The sequence below is a fragment of the Glycine max genome, chromosome 12 (assembly GCF_000004515.6).
Source record: "Glycine max cultivar Williams 82 chromosome 12, Glycine_max_v4.0, whole genome shotgun sequence".
Lineage (NCBI taxonomy): Eukaryota > Viridiplantae > Streptophyta > Magnoliopsida > Fabales > Fabaceae > Glycine > Glycine max.
Window position 1 is genome coordinate 14,705,753 of NC_038248.2, and position 18,380 is coordinate 14,724,132.

An 18,380-nucleotide genomic window follows, 5' to 3' on the forward strand; every position below is an offset into this window, starting at 1 on the left:
TTTGTTATAAATAGAATCAACATATATAAATATAATATCATGTTAGAAAAACTATTAGTCATTTAGTCAATTTTTTTTATCTTTATTTCATGATTGATTAAAAAGATAACAATATTGGACTTGATTGGGACAACCCCAAGAATAACTTAAACTTGTCCTCAAAATACATCTGCTATATATTCTTACACTTAAACTCATCAAAAGTCCCATCAATTTGGATGGAGTCAGCAGAACGAGAAGAGTCACGAACACCTTATTTGATGAGTTGACATTTTAGAATGCTTGCAAACGAGATATAAAAAAGTGACTTAGCTTGAATTTTTCAATCATGTCTTTTCTTTATTAGTTTTTCAAACATGTCTGAAGAAGCAACAACTTTCCCATTAATAATTAACTTAATAAGATACTCTTTAGTGTACTTTTAAGTGTAAACTATTTTTTTTAGTTTCTAAACTTTTCTTAATTTATTTTTTTAGTTGTAAACTTTTTATTTGTATTTTTAGTCCCTTAACCTTTTCCATCCTTAGTTTTAGTTATTTAACTTTTTTTAGTCCTTGCTTTTAATCTTTTAGGGACTAAATGCCAGTAAAAAAAAATTCAAAGACTGAAAACGGATAAAAAAAGTTCAAGGATTAAAAACATAACATTTAAAAAGTTTAAGGACTAAAAAGATAGTAAATTTTATTTTTATTTATTAGGATTAATATCAAATAAATTCTATTAAATAGGGAAAGAGATCTGTACAAACTTAATAAATTTTTTTGAAAAAAATATTTTAAGAAATACAGTTGTTGATCTAAGGCAAACTGAGCTTGGTTTCCATGAACAAGTTCACGGATTTAAATTTTGTAGATAGAAGACAGACATTCTTGGAAGGCAATCGAGACCCCAATAACATAAGAATAGGGATGCTAATCATATATATATTTTTAAAGATATATGTTAATATGTCTTTTCAAGATCCTCATTCTTTACATAATAAATTAAAAATGTTTGAAATTTACAAGTGCAGTGATAGAATAATATTAACAATCTATATAGGATAATAATCAAATAATTCTTATGGGAATCAGATATTCTAACATATATTTGGAAGCTTTAAATACACATCCACAGACACATATATCAATCAACCAGACAATTGGTGTTACTGTTGCAAACCAACCGGTGTCGATTACCATTGATGCCGGCGGATCTTCTTTCCAATTCTTCTCAAGTGGGGTTTTCGCACTGGACAATGAGGGAGTCAACTAGACCATGGTGTTACTGTTATTGGTCATGGTAGCACTGATGATGGTACTCTGTAATAGATAGTGAAGAATTCATGGGACACAGGGTGAACAAGGATACATATATTGTGTTTCAAATTAAAATATAGATGTCCAAGAAATCATATATATGTGACATTGCTATGGATGCCTCGCACCCAACTGCTCAGAAATTAAGCCTTGTATTGATAAATTGTGATTCAAATTTACTGTATTTTTCATTTTTATCTGTGCATGTAATACTATTAATTTTTCAAAACACTAATTTACTTAATAAATTATTACATGTACGCAGGATCTGAGCTTTACAAGCCTTTGTAGACGTGTCTAGAGGATTTGTCTAAATGATCTTAAGTAAAAAATGAGGTTAAACAACTTCATTTTAAATGATAATAGAATGTTGACAATAGCCAACTATATGTTATTATTAGTAGTAGAAAGTATTCATCGTCTTTGCTTAAGATTAATTTTGATAAAAAAATCTGACTGATCAACATTAATAAAACTTCTCCTATGAATATATTCAAATGGGCGAGATCGGGAGAACAGAAGAAGGGAGAGTCAAGCAACAAAGATAAATGATCAGGCTCAATCAAGACTATTATACTCCTTTGAATGAAAATCGTGCTAGGGGGTGTTGGAAGAGGCATTTAAAGATGAGCTGTTGTTATCACACCGCCATCGAGACTGCCAGTTGAGCAGATCAGACAAAACAATGCTGGTACCATCAGCATAATGGTCTCACCACAGAGGAATGTTGGGCTTTGAAGGTCAAAATTGAAGAGATAACCCAGAGAGAAACTCAACCAATATATCGAATGCAGCTAGCAATGCTGGTCGTGGTGGAAAATGGATCATTACAATAACCCTCTATCACCCGCCCTGTTGGATAAAAGTCATCAAATTAACTGACTGTGGATATTTAAATAATATGTGAACAAGGTAGTAAGAACAACTTTTACTAATATAAATTTGACTTGCAAAAATATTAGGTCAAATTTCTCAATAGGTTCATAAATTATTTGCAATTTTTCAAATAGATTTCTAAACTATATTTTTTTAATTAGGTCTCTGATCATATATATTCAAATTATCATTTTGCAAAACATCAATCTTGAAAAGTTTTTCTTGCATGGAAGTACATTTGTGAAACATCAATTAGTGATTGAATATTTATATTTACATGCATCAACAATAGGAAAACTAAGGAAATGTTAAACAATATCACATAGCAGAGCATTTTATTCAAGCAGTTGGGTACGAGGCATCCATGGCAATGCCGCACAGGCCTTCTTGGGCATCTATGCCTCGTAGCATTCTTATGTATCCTTCTTCACCCCATTGTGTGCCCCATGAATTCTTCACTATCCAATACTGAGTACCATAATCAGTACTACCATAACCAACAGCAGTAACACCATGGTCTAGTTGAGTCCCACATTGTCCTGTGAAAACCCCACTTGAGTAAAATTGGAAAGCAGATCCTCCAGCATCAATGGAAACCGACATGGTCTAATTGGTTTGCAACTGCTTTCTGTAGTTCCTCCTCACAATTAACAGGTACTGTTTCATAGCCCGTTATTTGAGCTACAGGAGAAGCCTCTTTGTTAGTGTCACAAGTTCCATTAACAGCTGTGTAGGGGTAGTTTGCCTCACTGCTGATTCCACCATTTTTTATAATGAATTCAAACCCATGTTCCATGAGACCTCCATCACATCCATGATCTACACTATCACAATCCACTAACTCTTTCTCTGAGAGGGATACTAGGTTTCCTGTAGTTATTTGGTAGATACCTTCTGTTGCAGCAACTGCTGAAAATGCCCAACAGCTACAAATCTATTTGCTTAGTTTCATAGCAGTGTTCACAAAGAAAACATATAGTAGTGTCACTAGCATGGGTTTTTTTTTTTTTTTTTGTGTTACTTACCACATTGGGCTTGGTCCTTGATTGAAGTAACATCACCTTTCTGCCTCCAATCCACTGCCCAAGGAATATCAGTAACGTTTTCATACTTGAATGGTGTTTGTGTTGTTATTCTCAACCCTTGCCAATGTGAACCTTTGTATCCTTTATGGGAAGCCATAAATTCCTCATTAGTTTGGTCAGCTAGGTGATTGATGCTAAGCTTGTAAGGTTTGTTGCCAGCAGCATTGAAGGATTCAATGAATTCAACATTGTTTTCGAATATCAGGAAACGTTTTTGCATCTCAGCAGAATCCTTGTATACTTTACCATATTTTTCCATCCACTGCTCATGTCTTTCGTACATGGATGCATCATGGAGTTTGCGGGACTTTACTTGGGAAGTGCAAATTGAGAGAAGGAGAAGTAGAGCTAAAACTTTCAGGTTTTTGCCAATGGAAATCATCTCTTTGTTAGCAATTGATGACACTACGTACTGATTAATTGTTTCTAGAGAAACTCTATTGAGTTTAGTGTTTGGAGCTAGATGTGTAAATTGGTATGCTCCTAAGGCAATGTTTCGATTAGTATATATAGGATTATTGTCCTTTTAAGGGGAATTATTTTAATCTTAGTCAGAATGAAACTGTATTCTGACGGATGTCCCCTGTTATGGTAAATTGCTTTGTTATATAAATTGGATCTCTTAAAAGTCAAAAGACGGGCAAGGTAAAGTTCCAAAATCCAATTAGTCGAATAAGCTTAAATAACAAAAAGGAAATATATATATATATATATATATAAAACTACAAAAGAATCTCCGCAATAATCTAATAAGCCTTACGTATAATTAAAATAAAAAGAAATGAAAAAAAAAGACTGGCTACGGTTTTGTGTTGAACAATGGATTAACTTCTTATTCGGATGCCACAAATTGTATTATTCTGAGGCCGAATTTTACAAGGAACTTGATATGACCTGAGGCCTGAGCCACCATGGTTCCGCTAAATAGCAGCTGTTCACATAAATAAGTTACTTTTTAAATATTATTTTATAGTCCTTAACATATATTAATAATTACTTGGATCGGATTATCACGTTTTTAATCACAAAGTTTTAGAATTACTGTTTTTAGTCTCAGTTTTTTTTTACTTGCTAATCTTTCTTAATGAGATATTGTCAAATTTTTCTTATTTGAGAATGAGATATTCTAACATTTCCCTCCCGCATATAATCGAAACATGAGACTCTTTAATGAACGACAAAATGTAGCCTCAAAATACAGCACATTACTAATAGTCTAATGATACAATATGTGGCATCTAATTAAAAATGAAAGAGTTAAAAAAGATTGTTTGCATGATTGCTCAAATGCAACACATTACTAATAGAATAATAGAAGACAGCTTCGACGGGTAGTATAATAGTACAGCATGAAGCATCAACGCAGAGACGCAGAGGCAGGGACACCTCTCTCTCTCTGAAAAGTACTTCTTAAATTAATTGCCAAATTTTGTAACGTCTTCTATATTCCTTTTCTTATTCTCTGGTTTTATTTCACTCATCTTACTAATAATTAATTTTTCTAAATAGATGGTCAAACGTCAATATTTGACCTTTTAATATCTAATATTTAGGAACAAAATCCCAATTACCCTTGGTTAGCCCCTATTTTGTTTTCTAGCAGAGTAGAGGTCTAAATTCTACAAAGCAACTTATATACATAACAATCAACAAGGGCCATGCATTAGAAAACAACTTCATTCTGATTCTGGTTAAAAAATTGCTCACTCCTATAAATACCATTCAAAACATTGCATTCAGAGCATACATATCCAAACACAAAATTCAATATACAAACAATTAATAAAGAGTTATACATTGTGAAGAAAAGACATGGCTTCCATTGGCAAAAAGCAGCACATTTTAGCTCTTGTGCTCCTTCTCTCAATCTGCACTTCCCAAGTAATGTCCCGCTACCTCCATGAGGCATCCATGTCCGAAAGACATGAGCAGTGGATGAAAAAATATGGAAAAGTATATAAGGATGCTGCTGAGAAGCAAAAACGTTTACTGATATTCAAGGACAATGTTGAATTCATTGAATCCTTCAATGCTGCCGGGAACAAACCTTACAAGCTTGGCATCAATCACCTTGCTGACCAAACAAATGAGGAATTTGTGGCTTCCCATAATGGATACAAACACAAGGCATCACATTCACAAACACCATTCAAGTATGAAAACGTTACTGGTGTTCCTAATGCAGTGGATTGGAGGGAAAATGGAGCTGTCACAGCAGTCAAGGACCAAGGCCAATGTGGTAATTAAGTAACAGAATTTCTTTTATCAGTAAGAATCGAAGGCAGGACAACAGGGAGTTTACAACAACTCACATGTTCTGCTCAATTAACTGAGCTAGACTCCCTCGGTTAACACAGAAAATTAACCATAAATTAAAGTGATACTATTTTCTTTTCTATATATCACTGTTATGATGGCATTAATTAATATTGGTTAATCTGTAAATTAACAGGTAGCTGCTGGGCATTTTCAACGGTTGCGGCAACAGAAGGTATCTACCAAATAACTACAAGTATGTTAATGTCCCTTTCAGAGCAAGAGTTAGTGGATTGCGACAGCGTGGATCATGGTTGTGATGGAGGTTACATGGAAGGTGGGTTTGAGTTCATTATAAAAAATGGTGGAATCAGCAGTGAGGCAAACTACCCCTACACAGCAGTTGATGGAACTTGTGACGCAAACAAAGAGGCTTCTCCTGCAGCTCAAATAAAGGGATATGAAACAGTGCCTGCTAACAGTGAGGATGCACTGCAGAAAGCTGTTGCAAACCAACCCGTGTCAGTTACCATTGATGCCGGAGGATCCGCTTTCCAGTTCTACTCAAGTGGGGTTTTCACAGGACAATGTGGGACTCAACTAGACCATGGCGTTACAGCAGTTGGTTATGGTAGCACTGATGATGGCACTCAGTATTGGATAGTGAAGAATTCATGGGGCACACAATGGGGTGAAGAAGGTTACATAAGAATGCAACGAGGCACAGATGCCCAAGAAGGCCTATGTGGCATTGCCATGGATGCCTCGTACCCAACTGCTTAGAAATTAAGCCTTGTAATCATAATTTGTGTTTCAAGTTTACTTTCTTTTGCATTGTCATCGCTGCTTGTAATATTTTTAATTTTTTATATACAATTACTTCATACATTATTACATCTACCTAGTATAAATGAGTTGTTCTTTCTTTCTCGCAAAATTGAAATATGTTACTTTATGATCTGGAGTTAGACTTGGTTGATTTAAACCTATGGGTCAATGCTGCTGCATTTACGGTGTGGAGGTTGTCGAATACAAGGATGTTTTTCAAATCAGAGAAAAATAAATTAAGAGAAAAGCCAACGATTTGTGCGATGTCAATGCTGCTGCATTTACAGTGTGGAGGTTCAGGAATGCCAGCAGTGACGTGAAATCTGGATCGGAGCTGCACAAGTAGAAGCAATTGACATACAAGTGACCAAATATTTTTTGATGGCTTAATTGAAGAAGGTTGTCTTAGCCATGGTTTTTATATTTGTGCTTCTCTTATCAATGAATCTGGAAACAACACGGGTGTCCCTTTGGATATCAGAACCTCTCAAAGCTTGTACCTAGCATCCCTACAAGAAATTATTAAATCTTTGAAATAGAGTTAAATTAATTTTTCTGATGTAGCAAGAATCAATAATGAGTGCTTCAACTTTTAATAGGTTTTTTTTTGTAAATTCAAAGATATTTTGATGTTTTGATGATGCCAAAGGAACACGTTTCTCAAGTTTTATTCAAGACAAGAATTCAAGATATTCAAGAAATTCAAGAAATAATGATCAAGAAAATTCCTAGAGTCTTAGGAAGAAAATTTCAAGTTGAAACAGCAAAAGGTTAGGCCAAAGGATGTAACTTCAAATATTTTTTAAAGAGTTTTACTATCTGATAATCGATTACTAGAAGATGTAATCGATTACACATGACTTGTAATCGATTACACATGGCTTGTAATCGATTACTAGAGGTTTGGAACGTTTTAAAATAGCCATAAGAAATTTGAAATTAAATTTCAAGTTGTGTAATCGATTACAGTAAGTTGGTAATCGATTACCAGTGTTTAAATATTCAAATTTCAAATGAGAAGAGTCATAACTCTTCAAAAGTAACTGTGTAATCGATTATATCATTATTGTAATCGATTACCAATGAGAATTTTCGAATATAACTCCCAATAGTTACATATTTTCAAATGTTTTTGAATGGTCATCAAAGGCTTATATATAAGTGACTTGGGATACGAGAATTCTTCAGAGTTTTTACTGACTAAAAAGTTTTATCCTCTCAAAAGATTAAATTGTCTTATCTTCTAAAAATTCCTTGGCCAAAACACTTGCAATTCAATAAGGAATTATTTGAGCGCTTCATTGTACTATCTTTCTCTTACAAGAGAGAATTCTTCTTCTCTTTCTTCTTACTTAAGAAAAGTGATTAAGGGACCGAGGGTCTCTTGTTGTAAAGTGACATGAACACAAAGGAGATTGTTCTTGTGTGATTCAGAATTTGTAAAGGGTTTTTACAAGATAGTAGAACTCTCAAGCGGATTGCTTGGGAACTAGACGTAGGCACAAGGGTGTGGCCGAATGAGTATAAAACTGAGTTTACATTTTCTCTTCCCTTAAACTCCTTTATTTATTGTTATTTATCTTTTGCATTAAGGAAAATTAGTCTAAATTGAATTATAATAATTCATAATAAGGGAATATCGACATTGTCTTTAAAGAAGGATAAAATTTTAATTAGGAAAATAGTTTGTGATATCTTAATTCAACCCACTTCTTAAGATATCTGAGACCACTTGTCTAACACTTTTTTTCTTGTTAATCTAAAAATCTTTAGTTTCATTATTTGTATTATTTCGTTTCAATATTTTATGTGGATCACTGATTATTGAGTTTTCATGTTGTCTGGGAACCATTATAAGATGGACACCTCCATCTTAGTGAAGTTGCTCCACGAGGCCACAATTATATAAATAATCCATGAAGCGGGAGGACCTGACCAATTATGTTGGCAAAAGCAAGTTGGATAGCAAGACATGATGAAACTAGACTAAGACAGAGCACTTGCGTTAAAAGAAGCTGAAGAAGATCAGGGAAGATGGATTTATAAATTTGTGACAGTTTCTTTTAATTTTGTGGGGGCTTTTCATCTTTGGAAATTATTTTTTGAAATTTAAATTAAAAATTGTCGGTTTGGATTTATGTGAACCTAGGGCTGAGCAAACAAGTAACAGATTTTAATTTTGTGAAAATAAAAATACAATTGAAAATTTTATAGGAACAGATTCTGAATATTTTCATATTTATGAGAATTAAAAATATATTTTAACTTCTTTATTTCTTCCCATCAATGACACTCAAAACCATGAACTTGTGTACAGACCCAGTTTCACTCAGAAATATTACATTTATTCAGAAATAACAATATATATGGTTAATTCTTAAAGTTAAAAATAAGTTTTAGCTGCACAGAATTTTTAATATACTTTTCCAAATTCTTTCATCAAATAAAATTATAGATAAGTAAGTTGTTGCTTTGAAAAATGCAAGCTATGTCCCTTATTTTTATATCCCTTTTATACTCATAATAAAAATCTTAGCTAAGGTGTTCACGACTTTTCTCATTCTACTGACTTGACCTGATTCAAAAGGACTTTTGATTGGTTTCAATGTAATAAAATAGGTCAAGTGTATTTTCAGAAGGGATTCATGTTATACTTTATGCCATCCAAACCTGGTCCAATATTATATTTTTTAAAAATTATAAGTTTTAAACAATTATGTTCTATAATAATACATGTTTTAATTTATCTTAATAAATCATATTTTGTCTAACACGTGCCTTAAGCATCCGAGCTTGTGGGACTTGAGTCTTTACTAATTCCATTCATTAATACCGGGTTTTCACAGCCAGACTTGATTCTGACTTCATGCATTGGACTCAAGTCCCTTATTTGCAAACTCAAGTCTCAAAACTCTTCATGCTCCAACTGGCTTGTTTTGTGATCCTAAGCCTATTTTAGTTTCGGTGTGGTTTTTTAAACACTTCATTAGACACCTTGATTCAAATTTAAGGTCGTAGATTGGATCAAGTACTATAACTTTAATAGATGAGTAGGGAGTTTAAAAACTTACCTGTGATCCTAGCTAGACTAATTTCTTCAAATGTCTTCTAATAACTTCAATCCTTTTGGCTTTGGTTTCGACTCTGTAACAGAGAGTGCACCAATCACCGGCTTTGTCATTATCAAAACGAACTTTGAATCATCTTAATTTGATAAATCCTTTAGCTAGAGAGTTCATGGTTGCTCATGTTAACACACATAAAGTATGTAGTTAACAAATGTCACATGAGAGAAGGAATAAAAAGGTACTGGTTTCATATTTAAAATATTGGTTATTGAATGGTGATAATTTAAAAGTATTCAGTTTTTTTTTAAATTATGATTTAGGGTTTTTAAAAGTATTCATTTTTTAAAAAAATTATGATAAAATTTTAAAAATATAAGAATAATTATTTTTATTTTTTATATTTATTTTAAAAAATTAGTAAATTTCAGAAAACGTAAAGCAGAAAAGAACTGTTGAAAGGCCACATATTTATAAACCTTTTTTTAAAAATGGTTTTTTTTATAATGTTAAAATCAACAATAAAAAATTAATTTATCACCATTTATTTTTTAAAAGTAATAATTACGATTCTAAAAAATCTGCTATTTCGATAATAGAAAATAAAAAATGTTAATATAAAAAAATGAAGACACACATATGCGCTCTATTAGCCCGTAAATGTTATCGAAGCATCCAAATTCTATTTTAATAGCTTCTATTTTTAAAAGTATTCAGTTTCTTGTGAAATGATGCATGCTTCCATCTTGAGTACCGTGAGTTCGACCCCTGCTTACTTCTATTTTCAATTAATTTTTTCTCTTCCATTTTTGTTGACAAAAACAACCTTAAAAAAATAAAGAGAGAACAAAGCATTGTAGCTGGATCGAACCTGCGCCTACGAAACAAATACGAATACCCTTCAAGCCGGTAGACATCAACAAATCTTGTCCATTCCTTTTTTTTATAGTTAAATCTGACGGTGTATGTCCCATTCCTTCTTTTTTTTTCCAAGTTGCGTTGGGTGCAAAAGTAGTTTCACTTTCACACCCTAGACACCGTCGAACAAGTAAACTTGGTAAAAGAACCTAAGACACTAATTGAGATATGATCCTAAGATAGAAACATATAATATAACAATAGTTATATATATCAATGTGACATTTTGCTTGATGTATTTGTGCCTATAATGTGAACATAACTAATAAATAAGAATAGAATATAACAATAGTTGTATGACAATATCACCTTTCTTTACAATTAATTAGCTGTACAAGTCAATTTCATTTTTGATTCCCAAATTCAAGTTAAGGGGCATGGGCCTATCTCTTAATATGTCAGTTTTCAGCAGTACTTGTTGGGTAATCAATGTTTCTACAAACAAAATTACTCACACCCACAAGGAATCGTGAAAACACAATAAAGATTACATCGTAGAAAATATAATAACAAACACAAGAATTTAACGTGGTTCGACACCTCTTGCCTATGTCTACAAAACCATCGCAAAATTATTTTCCTATCATAAAAATGATAACAAGGTTGTAACCCATCCCAAATAGTATATCACTCTATAAACTCAAGTACTCCATCCAATGGTTACCGAAAATGATAATACTCTCACACAAAGACATTTTTCTCTCAACAAAATGACTTTGTATCACATTCTCTCTTCTCACACACTCTTTCTTCATGTGTATCTTCTCCACTAATTCTCTTCTCTATTTATAATAAAGATTGTCACCAACTATAATAAAAAAATTCTCTTGGAAGTTGAAAAAAAAAAACAACTTCTAATGCATCAATTCAAACAACTTCTACTCAAGTGAGGTTTTCACAGGACAATGTGGGACTCAACTAGACCATGGCGTTACTGTAGTTGGTTATGGTAGCACTGATGATGGCACTCAGTATTGGATAGTGAAGAATTCATGGGGCACACAATGGGGTGAAGAAGGATACATAAGAATGCAAGGAGGCACAGATGCCCAAGAAGGCCTATGTGGCAATTCCATGGATGCCCCGTACCCAACTGCTTAGAAATTAAGCCTTGTAATGATAATTTGTTTTTCGAATTTACTTTATTTTGCATTGCCATCGCTGCATGTAATATTTTTCATTTTTCATACACTAAATTACATACATTATTACATTTACCTAGTATATGAGCTTTGCATTGCTTTCTCTTTTCCTTCAATTTTATCTATATTCTTTTACGTAGAATCAGTAATTGCTGCCTATGTAGACATGTCTACAAGGTTTGCCTAACCGATCTCAAGTAAAAAAATAACTAAACAACGTCATTTAAAATCATCGATCAACAGAATGTTGACGGTAATAAACTACATGATGTTATGCTAGTAGTATAAAATATTCATTGACTTTGCTTAAGAGTAGTATATTTTTGCCAATATTCCTAGGGACGACTATTAATAAAGTTTTCTCTTTATATCATGTTTTGTTTGCTAAAATATATTTTTCATCCTTAAAAATAAGAAAATGTTCCTGTTTAATCCTAGCATAATTTTGAGTTGTTCTTTCTATCTCGCAAAATTGAAATATAACTTCTTTCATCACAGGAGTGGATGATTTATGTGAATTAAAAACTGCCAAAAAATATTAAAAAAAAAATCATCGTAAATTTTTTAACTCCTCTTTCATAACTTCTTTCATCTTCTTCAAACCCCATTAACCCCCATCGCCGGAGACAACACCTTCCTTGCCTAGTCGGTACTCAGCTTCCGGTCGCTGGTGAAATCGAACACCATCACAAAATCCCCACCACCATCTCTCTCTAACCTCACACCGGCTCCACCGCGAACAACACCCAACCATGCCACTGTGATAGATTCAACCTGAGCAAGGACGAAGAGGAAGGATTTGTCCTAAAAAACTCAACCACAATTTTTTAATACAAGGAAGTTTTCAAATTAGAGAAAAAAAATTAAGAGAAAATGCAACAATTTGTGCGATGTCAATGCTGCAGCATTTACGGTGTGGAAGTTGTCGAATGCGGGCGGTGATGAGAAATCGAGATCGGAACTGCACAAAAAGAACCAATTGACATATGAGTGACCACAGATATTTTTTGATGGCTTAATTGAAGAAGGTCGTCTTAGACATGGTTTTTCTATTTGTGCTTCTCTTATCAATGAATCTGGAAACAACACGGGTGCCCTTTTGGATATCAGAACCTCTCAAAGCATGTACCCAGCATCCCTACAAGAAATTATTAAATCTTTAAAATAGAGTTAAATTAATGTTTCTGATGTAGCAAGAATCAATAATGAGTGGTTCAAGTTTTGATAGCTTTCTTTTATTAATCTAAAAATCTTTAATTTCATTATTTGTATTATTTCGTTTGAATATTTTATGTGGGTTACTGATTATTGAGTTTTCATATTGTTTGGGAACCATTATAAGATGTACGCCTCCTTCTTAGTGAAGCTACTCCATGAGGCCACAATAATATAAATAAGCCATGAAGAGGGAGGACCTGACCAATTATGCTAGCAAAAGCAAGTTGGATACCAAGACATAATCAAACCCGACTAAGGCAGAGCACTGGTGTTAGAAGAAGCTCACGAAGATTAGGGAAGATGGGTTTATAAATTTGTGACAGTTTCTTTTAATTTTGTTGTGGTTTTCATGTCCCAAAATTATTTTTTGAAATTTAAATTAAAAATCATGCGTTCGGGTTTATATGAACCTAGGGCAAAGAAACAAGTATATATTTATATTTTGTGAAAATAAAAAGCAATTATGTTGGCAAAAGCAAGTTGGATACCAAGACATAATCAAACCAGACTAAGGCAGAGCACTTGTGTTAGAAGAAACCAAAGAAGATTAGGAAAGAAGGGTTTATAAATTTGTGACAGTTTCTTTTATTTTGTGGTGGCTTTTCACCTCCCGAAAATCATTTTCTGAAATTTAAATTAAAAATCATTGCTTGGAATTTATATGAACCTAGGGCCAAACAAACAAGTAATATATTTTAATTTTGTGAAAATAAAAACTACTAAAAATATAATAAGAACGGATTTTGAATATTTTCATATTTATAAGTATAAAAAAATATATTTTAACTTCTTTTTTTCTTCCTATCGATGAGACTCAACCATGAACTTGTGTACGGACCTAAGTTCAGTTTCACTCAGAAATATTACATTTTTTTTTCAGAAATAACAATATATATGGTTAACTCTTAAAGTTAAAAGTAAGTTTTAGCTGCACAGAATTTTTAAAACACTTTTTCAAATTCTTTCATGAAATAAAATTATAGATAGGTAAGTTGTTGCTTTGAAAAATGCAAGCTAAGTCACTTGTTTTTATATCCCTTTTACATTGGTAATAAAAATATTGGCTAATGTGTTCATGACTTTTCTCATTCTACTGACTTGACCTGATTCAGAAGAACTTTTTATGGCTCTCAATGTAATAAAATAGGCCGAGTGTATTTTGAGAAGGGATTCATGTTATACTTTATGCCATCCAAACCTGGTCCAATATTATATTTTTAAAGAATTATGTTCTAAAATATTACATGTTTTAATTTATTTTAATAAATAATATTTTGTCTAACATGTGACTTAAGCATCCCAGCTTGTGGGACTTGAGTCTTTACTAATTCCATTCATGCAACCCGAATTTTCACAGCCAGACTTGAGTCTGGCTTCATGCATTGGACTCGAGTTATTTCCAAATTGAAGTTTGAAAACTCTTCATGCCTTAAATGACTTGTTTTGTGATCCTAAGCCTATTTTAGTTTCGGTGTGGTTTGTTAGATACTTCATTAGACAGCTTGATTCAAATTTAAGGTCATAGATTGGATTAGATAGCATAACTTTAATACATGAGTAGGGAGTTTAAAAAGTTACCTGTGATCTTAGACTAATTTCTTCAAATGTCTTCTCATAACTTCAATCTTTGGCTTTGGTTTCAATTTTGTAACAGAGAGTGCACGAATCACTGGCTTTGTCATACTTTGTCCAGAAAAATATATTTGCCTCTAGCTTGTCATACTTTGTCTAGAAAAGAGATCAATTTTTGTTAGTGTCTGCGCCGAGTCAAAGTCCCACAAGGATACTCTTCAAATATTAAGAGCCTTGTGCAGTTGAAAGACCTTAAGTTGGTAGGCTTAAAGTCTCATGATTGTCACGTATGGATGCAACAATTGTTAGTCGTGGCCATATGAGACATTTTGCCTAACAAAGTCAGGCTTGCCATAACTCGACTGTGCTTATTTTTCAATGTCATATGTAGCAAAGTCCTTGATAAACCTGTTGGCTTTCCCGAGTCTCGGCATGACGAAAGAGTGGGAGGTAAGGGTTCAAGAGGACTGCATGTTATCACTCCAAGTGTAGAAGATTTGCAACAAGCTCATTTGTATGTGTTGAATAACAGTAATGAAGTTTTGTCTTACATACTTTGCCATGAAGGTTTAGTGGAAGAAAGTAATACAAAAATGTCGAAGAACAGGGTCTTGAAAGAGCATAACAACACTTTCTTACATTGGTTTAAAGATACAATCTTTGTTGATGATAATGCTTCTAAAACGTTAAGAAAGCTAGCAGATGGGCCTAAAAGAAATGTTATAACTTGGCAAGGATACGATATAAGCAAGTATTCCTTTTACACAAAAGCACAAGACGAGAAAAGTACAATGCAAAATAGTAGGGTTACCCTAAGGGTTGAATCACAACACTTCGCTAGTGTACATGATGACAATCCCAGTGTAGCTTTCATCCCTTACTTTGGTTTCATTGAAGAAATTTGGGAGCTTAACTATGTCAAATTTACTGTCTGTGTTTTCAAATGTAAATTGGTTGACAGCAATACCAGTGTGTGGACTGATGATGTAGGATTTACGTTGGTAGATCTAAAGAAACTCACTTACTAGAATAACCTTTTCATCATGGCAGAACAAGCTAAACAAATATTTTATGTTCAAGACCCTTGTGATGAAAGGTGGTCAGTGGTTCTACACAGGAAAACAATTAGAGTTAATGTTGAAGATGATGATTCATACATTATTACTTATATTAGTCCTTTGTCCACACAAATATCGCCTAACATCGTTGGAGAAGAAGAAGCTGACGACGTTCATGTTAATCGTAATGATCATGATAAAGGAAAATTAATTAATATCGTCTAATGTAATTTTTTTATTATGTACTTCATTTCAGTCCATTCATATACATATGTTATTCAGTTTTGTGATAAGGTTAATTACCTAATGTTTTTTTTCTTTACAGGTAAATGGCTACACCACCCAGCTCTCCTCCTCCTCCTCCTCCTACTAGTGCAGCATCACAGTCGTCATCTACCTTGAAGCAGACAAGAAAAGCCACACGTCTAAGATCATTGGCAACTAGACCAGTTGGGGCAGAGAGACCTCTAGTCCATGTAGATCCTACGACCAAGAAAGCCGACGGTCCCCACAGAAAAAAGTTAAGAACATATTTGGGGATCATCGCTCGTGATAAGGTGGATGTGACATTTGAGAATTAGAAACAAGTCCCTGCTGCTCAGAAGGATTTGATATGGGAGGATATTAAGGTATTTTAGTTAAATGTTGCATTTTGTTTATTAACAATCAAATTTTAATTTAGTAACAATAAAGTGAAATTTTCCATTTGTCAAGATGAATTTGATATCTCTAAAGCATCTGATTTGAGTTAAGACTGTGGGGGAGCGGTGGAGACAATTTAAGTTTGATTTGATGTCGAAATGGGCACTTGCAGCTACGGCTGGGTAAGCGGGCCGACCCACCCCGCGTAAGGCCCGCCCGCATAAGCCCGCATTGGTAGCGGACCGGGCCAATCCGCCCCGCTTCTTATACGGACCAAATAAATTGGTCTGCCCCCGCCCCGCGGGTCAAACGGGCCGGTCCGCGGGCCTAGTTTTAAAAGAATTTTAATTTTAATAAAAATATAATACAATCAAATTAAGTTCAATACAAATGTAAATAAAATCTCAATAATTAGTCAATTACATCAATAAAATAAATAATGTCTTAACAAAAGAAAATCCAAGCAATAAATCTAAAATATGAAATTTATTCATCTCCAACAACAAATGATTCCATATTTGAAGTAACTTGAGTTTTCTCCATCTCCATATCTTCATCTTCTATTCCTAAAACTCGAAATAATAATAAATATTAGAATAAAGTCAAGTTAAGTGATTAAAAGACAATAATTATTACATATTATTTACCCTGCATATCAAATACTAGTAACCAATTTTTAGTATATATCAAGGCTTGTACGTTATCAATAGGAAGCCAAGTTGGATATTTGTTAAGCACACGTGAGGAGAAAAAATGTTCTTAGCCTGCTACAACTGCTAAATATAACATGAGCTATTTTTTATAATAAAAATATATTGAAATATCTTTAAAAATATTTATTTAACAATTATTTTTGGCTTAAATGATAAGAATTGATATTTTTATTATTTATGACTTTCAGATATGAAAATGATAGATTAAAAGAGAAAAAGATCGAGAAAATATCAAAAAAGAAGATTTTTAGCAGGTTATCACTTATCTTTTTAATCTTAATCTTTTAACAAACAAACTAATGTTGTATGTTATAATAACATCGGTTCTTTCAAAAACTGATGTCGAGCTTCATAAACAACATCGGTTTTTATTAAAAACCGATATTGCTGGCAATAAAACAGCATCGATTAATGTTGTTTTATTACTAGCAACATCGGTTTTTAAAAACTGATGTTGTTTTATGACCAGCAACATCGGTTTTTAACAAATACGAAGATATATTACTTTTTTTTTATAATTCCTATTATATAACATAGGTTATTTCAATAACTGATGTTATAATTTTATATTAACATCGGTTTTGAGAAATTGATGTTAACGGTATTACTTTAAACATTGGTTATTAACCAATGTTGAAACCCTATTTTTTAGTAGTGTAAGGTATTACGAAACAACCTATATATCTAAGTTTTAATTTCATAACTAATCACTATGCCTATTTTAAATTCTTAAAAAAAACTTAAATTATTTGCAATTTGACCCTCATTGTCACATAAAAGTATTGAAGAAAATAGGTATGCGTATACTAGACCATCAATAAATCTGAGTCTTTTTTTATCGTTTTCCTTGTTTATGTTTTGTATAAATTCGTAAAATGTTTATTTCATAATTCAACTTAGACTTGAGGGTGATAATATGAAAAGTTGTAACTAATTAATCTATAAAATACCTGATTTCAGTTTTATTGAAAATCTTATAAACGTTCAAAAAATGTCAAGAAGGTAACTTCATGGTATATGTTGTAACAAAAAAACAATTCCTCCTATAGGCATGGCTTAAGTATAAAGAAGTCAAGTTTTACACAGGCTAAGCAGTTGTTCACCGACAAATTGGCTGACCTACTTTTACCAAATCTAGGATGAATGACTAATGATAAAAGAATTGGGAGAGTGTAAAAAAAAAGACAATATTAATGTCTAAGGTGAGAAACAAAAACATTTTTTCCACAGTGAGAAACAAAGGTAGTGGATGTTGAATTAAAGATTGAAGACTTGAAGATTAGTCTTTGATTTTTTATTTTTAATCATTTTACAATGACAAATAAATTTTAAAAGATGTGACATTTGTATTAGATATTTTTTAGACTAGGCATGATGAGTGATTTAGTCTTAGTTTTCTTATATCTATGCTTAGTAGAAATAAAAAATGGTAGTTAATAAATTGATCTCAAAGTTTCTTAGAAGCAATGAGTTTAACATAATGTAATTAATTACAAAGTTTAGCAATCAATTACAAAGTGTTAAAATAAACAATAAAACTCATTTCTACTTGAAATTTGATAAGAATCATCGAATTAATTGATTACCAATTTTAATAATCGATTACATAAGCCAGTTTTAGTAGAAGGAAGACTCTGTGGCTCGAGATAATCGATTATCATATTTACTAATCAATTAGATTGCATATGAAAACTTTAGGAGCTCTCCGT

General features: G+C 32.6%; 1 protein-coding gene and 1 pseudogene across 1 annotated transcript; one reads left to right on the top strand and one right to left on the bottom strand.

The window, feature by feature from the left end:
- Positions 1-2,513: 2,513 nt before the first annotated feature.
- On the bottom strand, positions 2,514-3,641 carry LOC100814691 (ervatamin-B-like; annotated as a pseudogene).
- Positions 3,642-5,071: 1,430 nt separating this feature from the next.
- On the top strand, positions 5,072-6,298 carry LOC100815212 (ervatamin-B). Its single transcript, XM_014764821.1, has 2 exons — positions 5,072-5,498; positions 5,712-6,298. Exons 1-2 carry the CDS (start codon positions 5,072-5,074, stop codon positions 6,296-6,298), a joined length of 1,014 nt encoding a protein of 337 aa, XP_014620307.1.
- The last annotated feature ends 12,082 nt before the right edge of the window (positions 6,299-18,380 follow it).

Bases quoted from the DNA above. Each gene is read 5' to 3' on its own strand.
- LOC100815212 (XM_014764821.1), top strand. From the start codon at position 5,072: ATGGCTTCCATTGGCAAAAAGCAGCACATTTTAGCTCTTGTGCTCCTT. The intron at 5,499-5,711 runs GTAATTAAGTAA...GTAAATTAACAG, and splicing joins CAAGGACCAAGGCCAATGTG to GTAGCTGCTGGGCATTTTCA.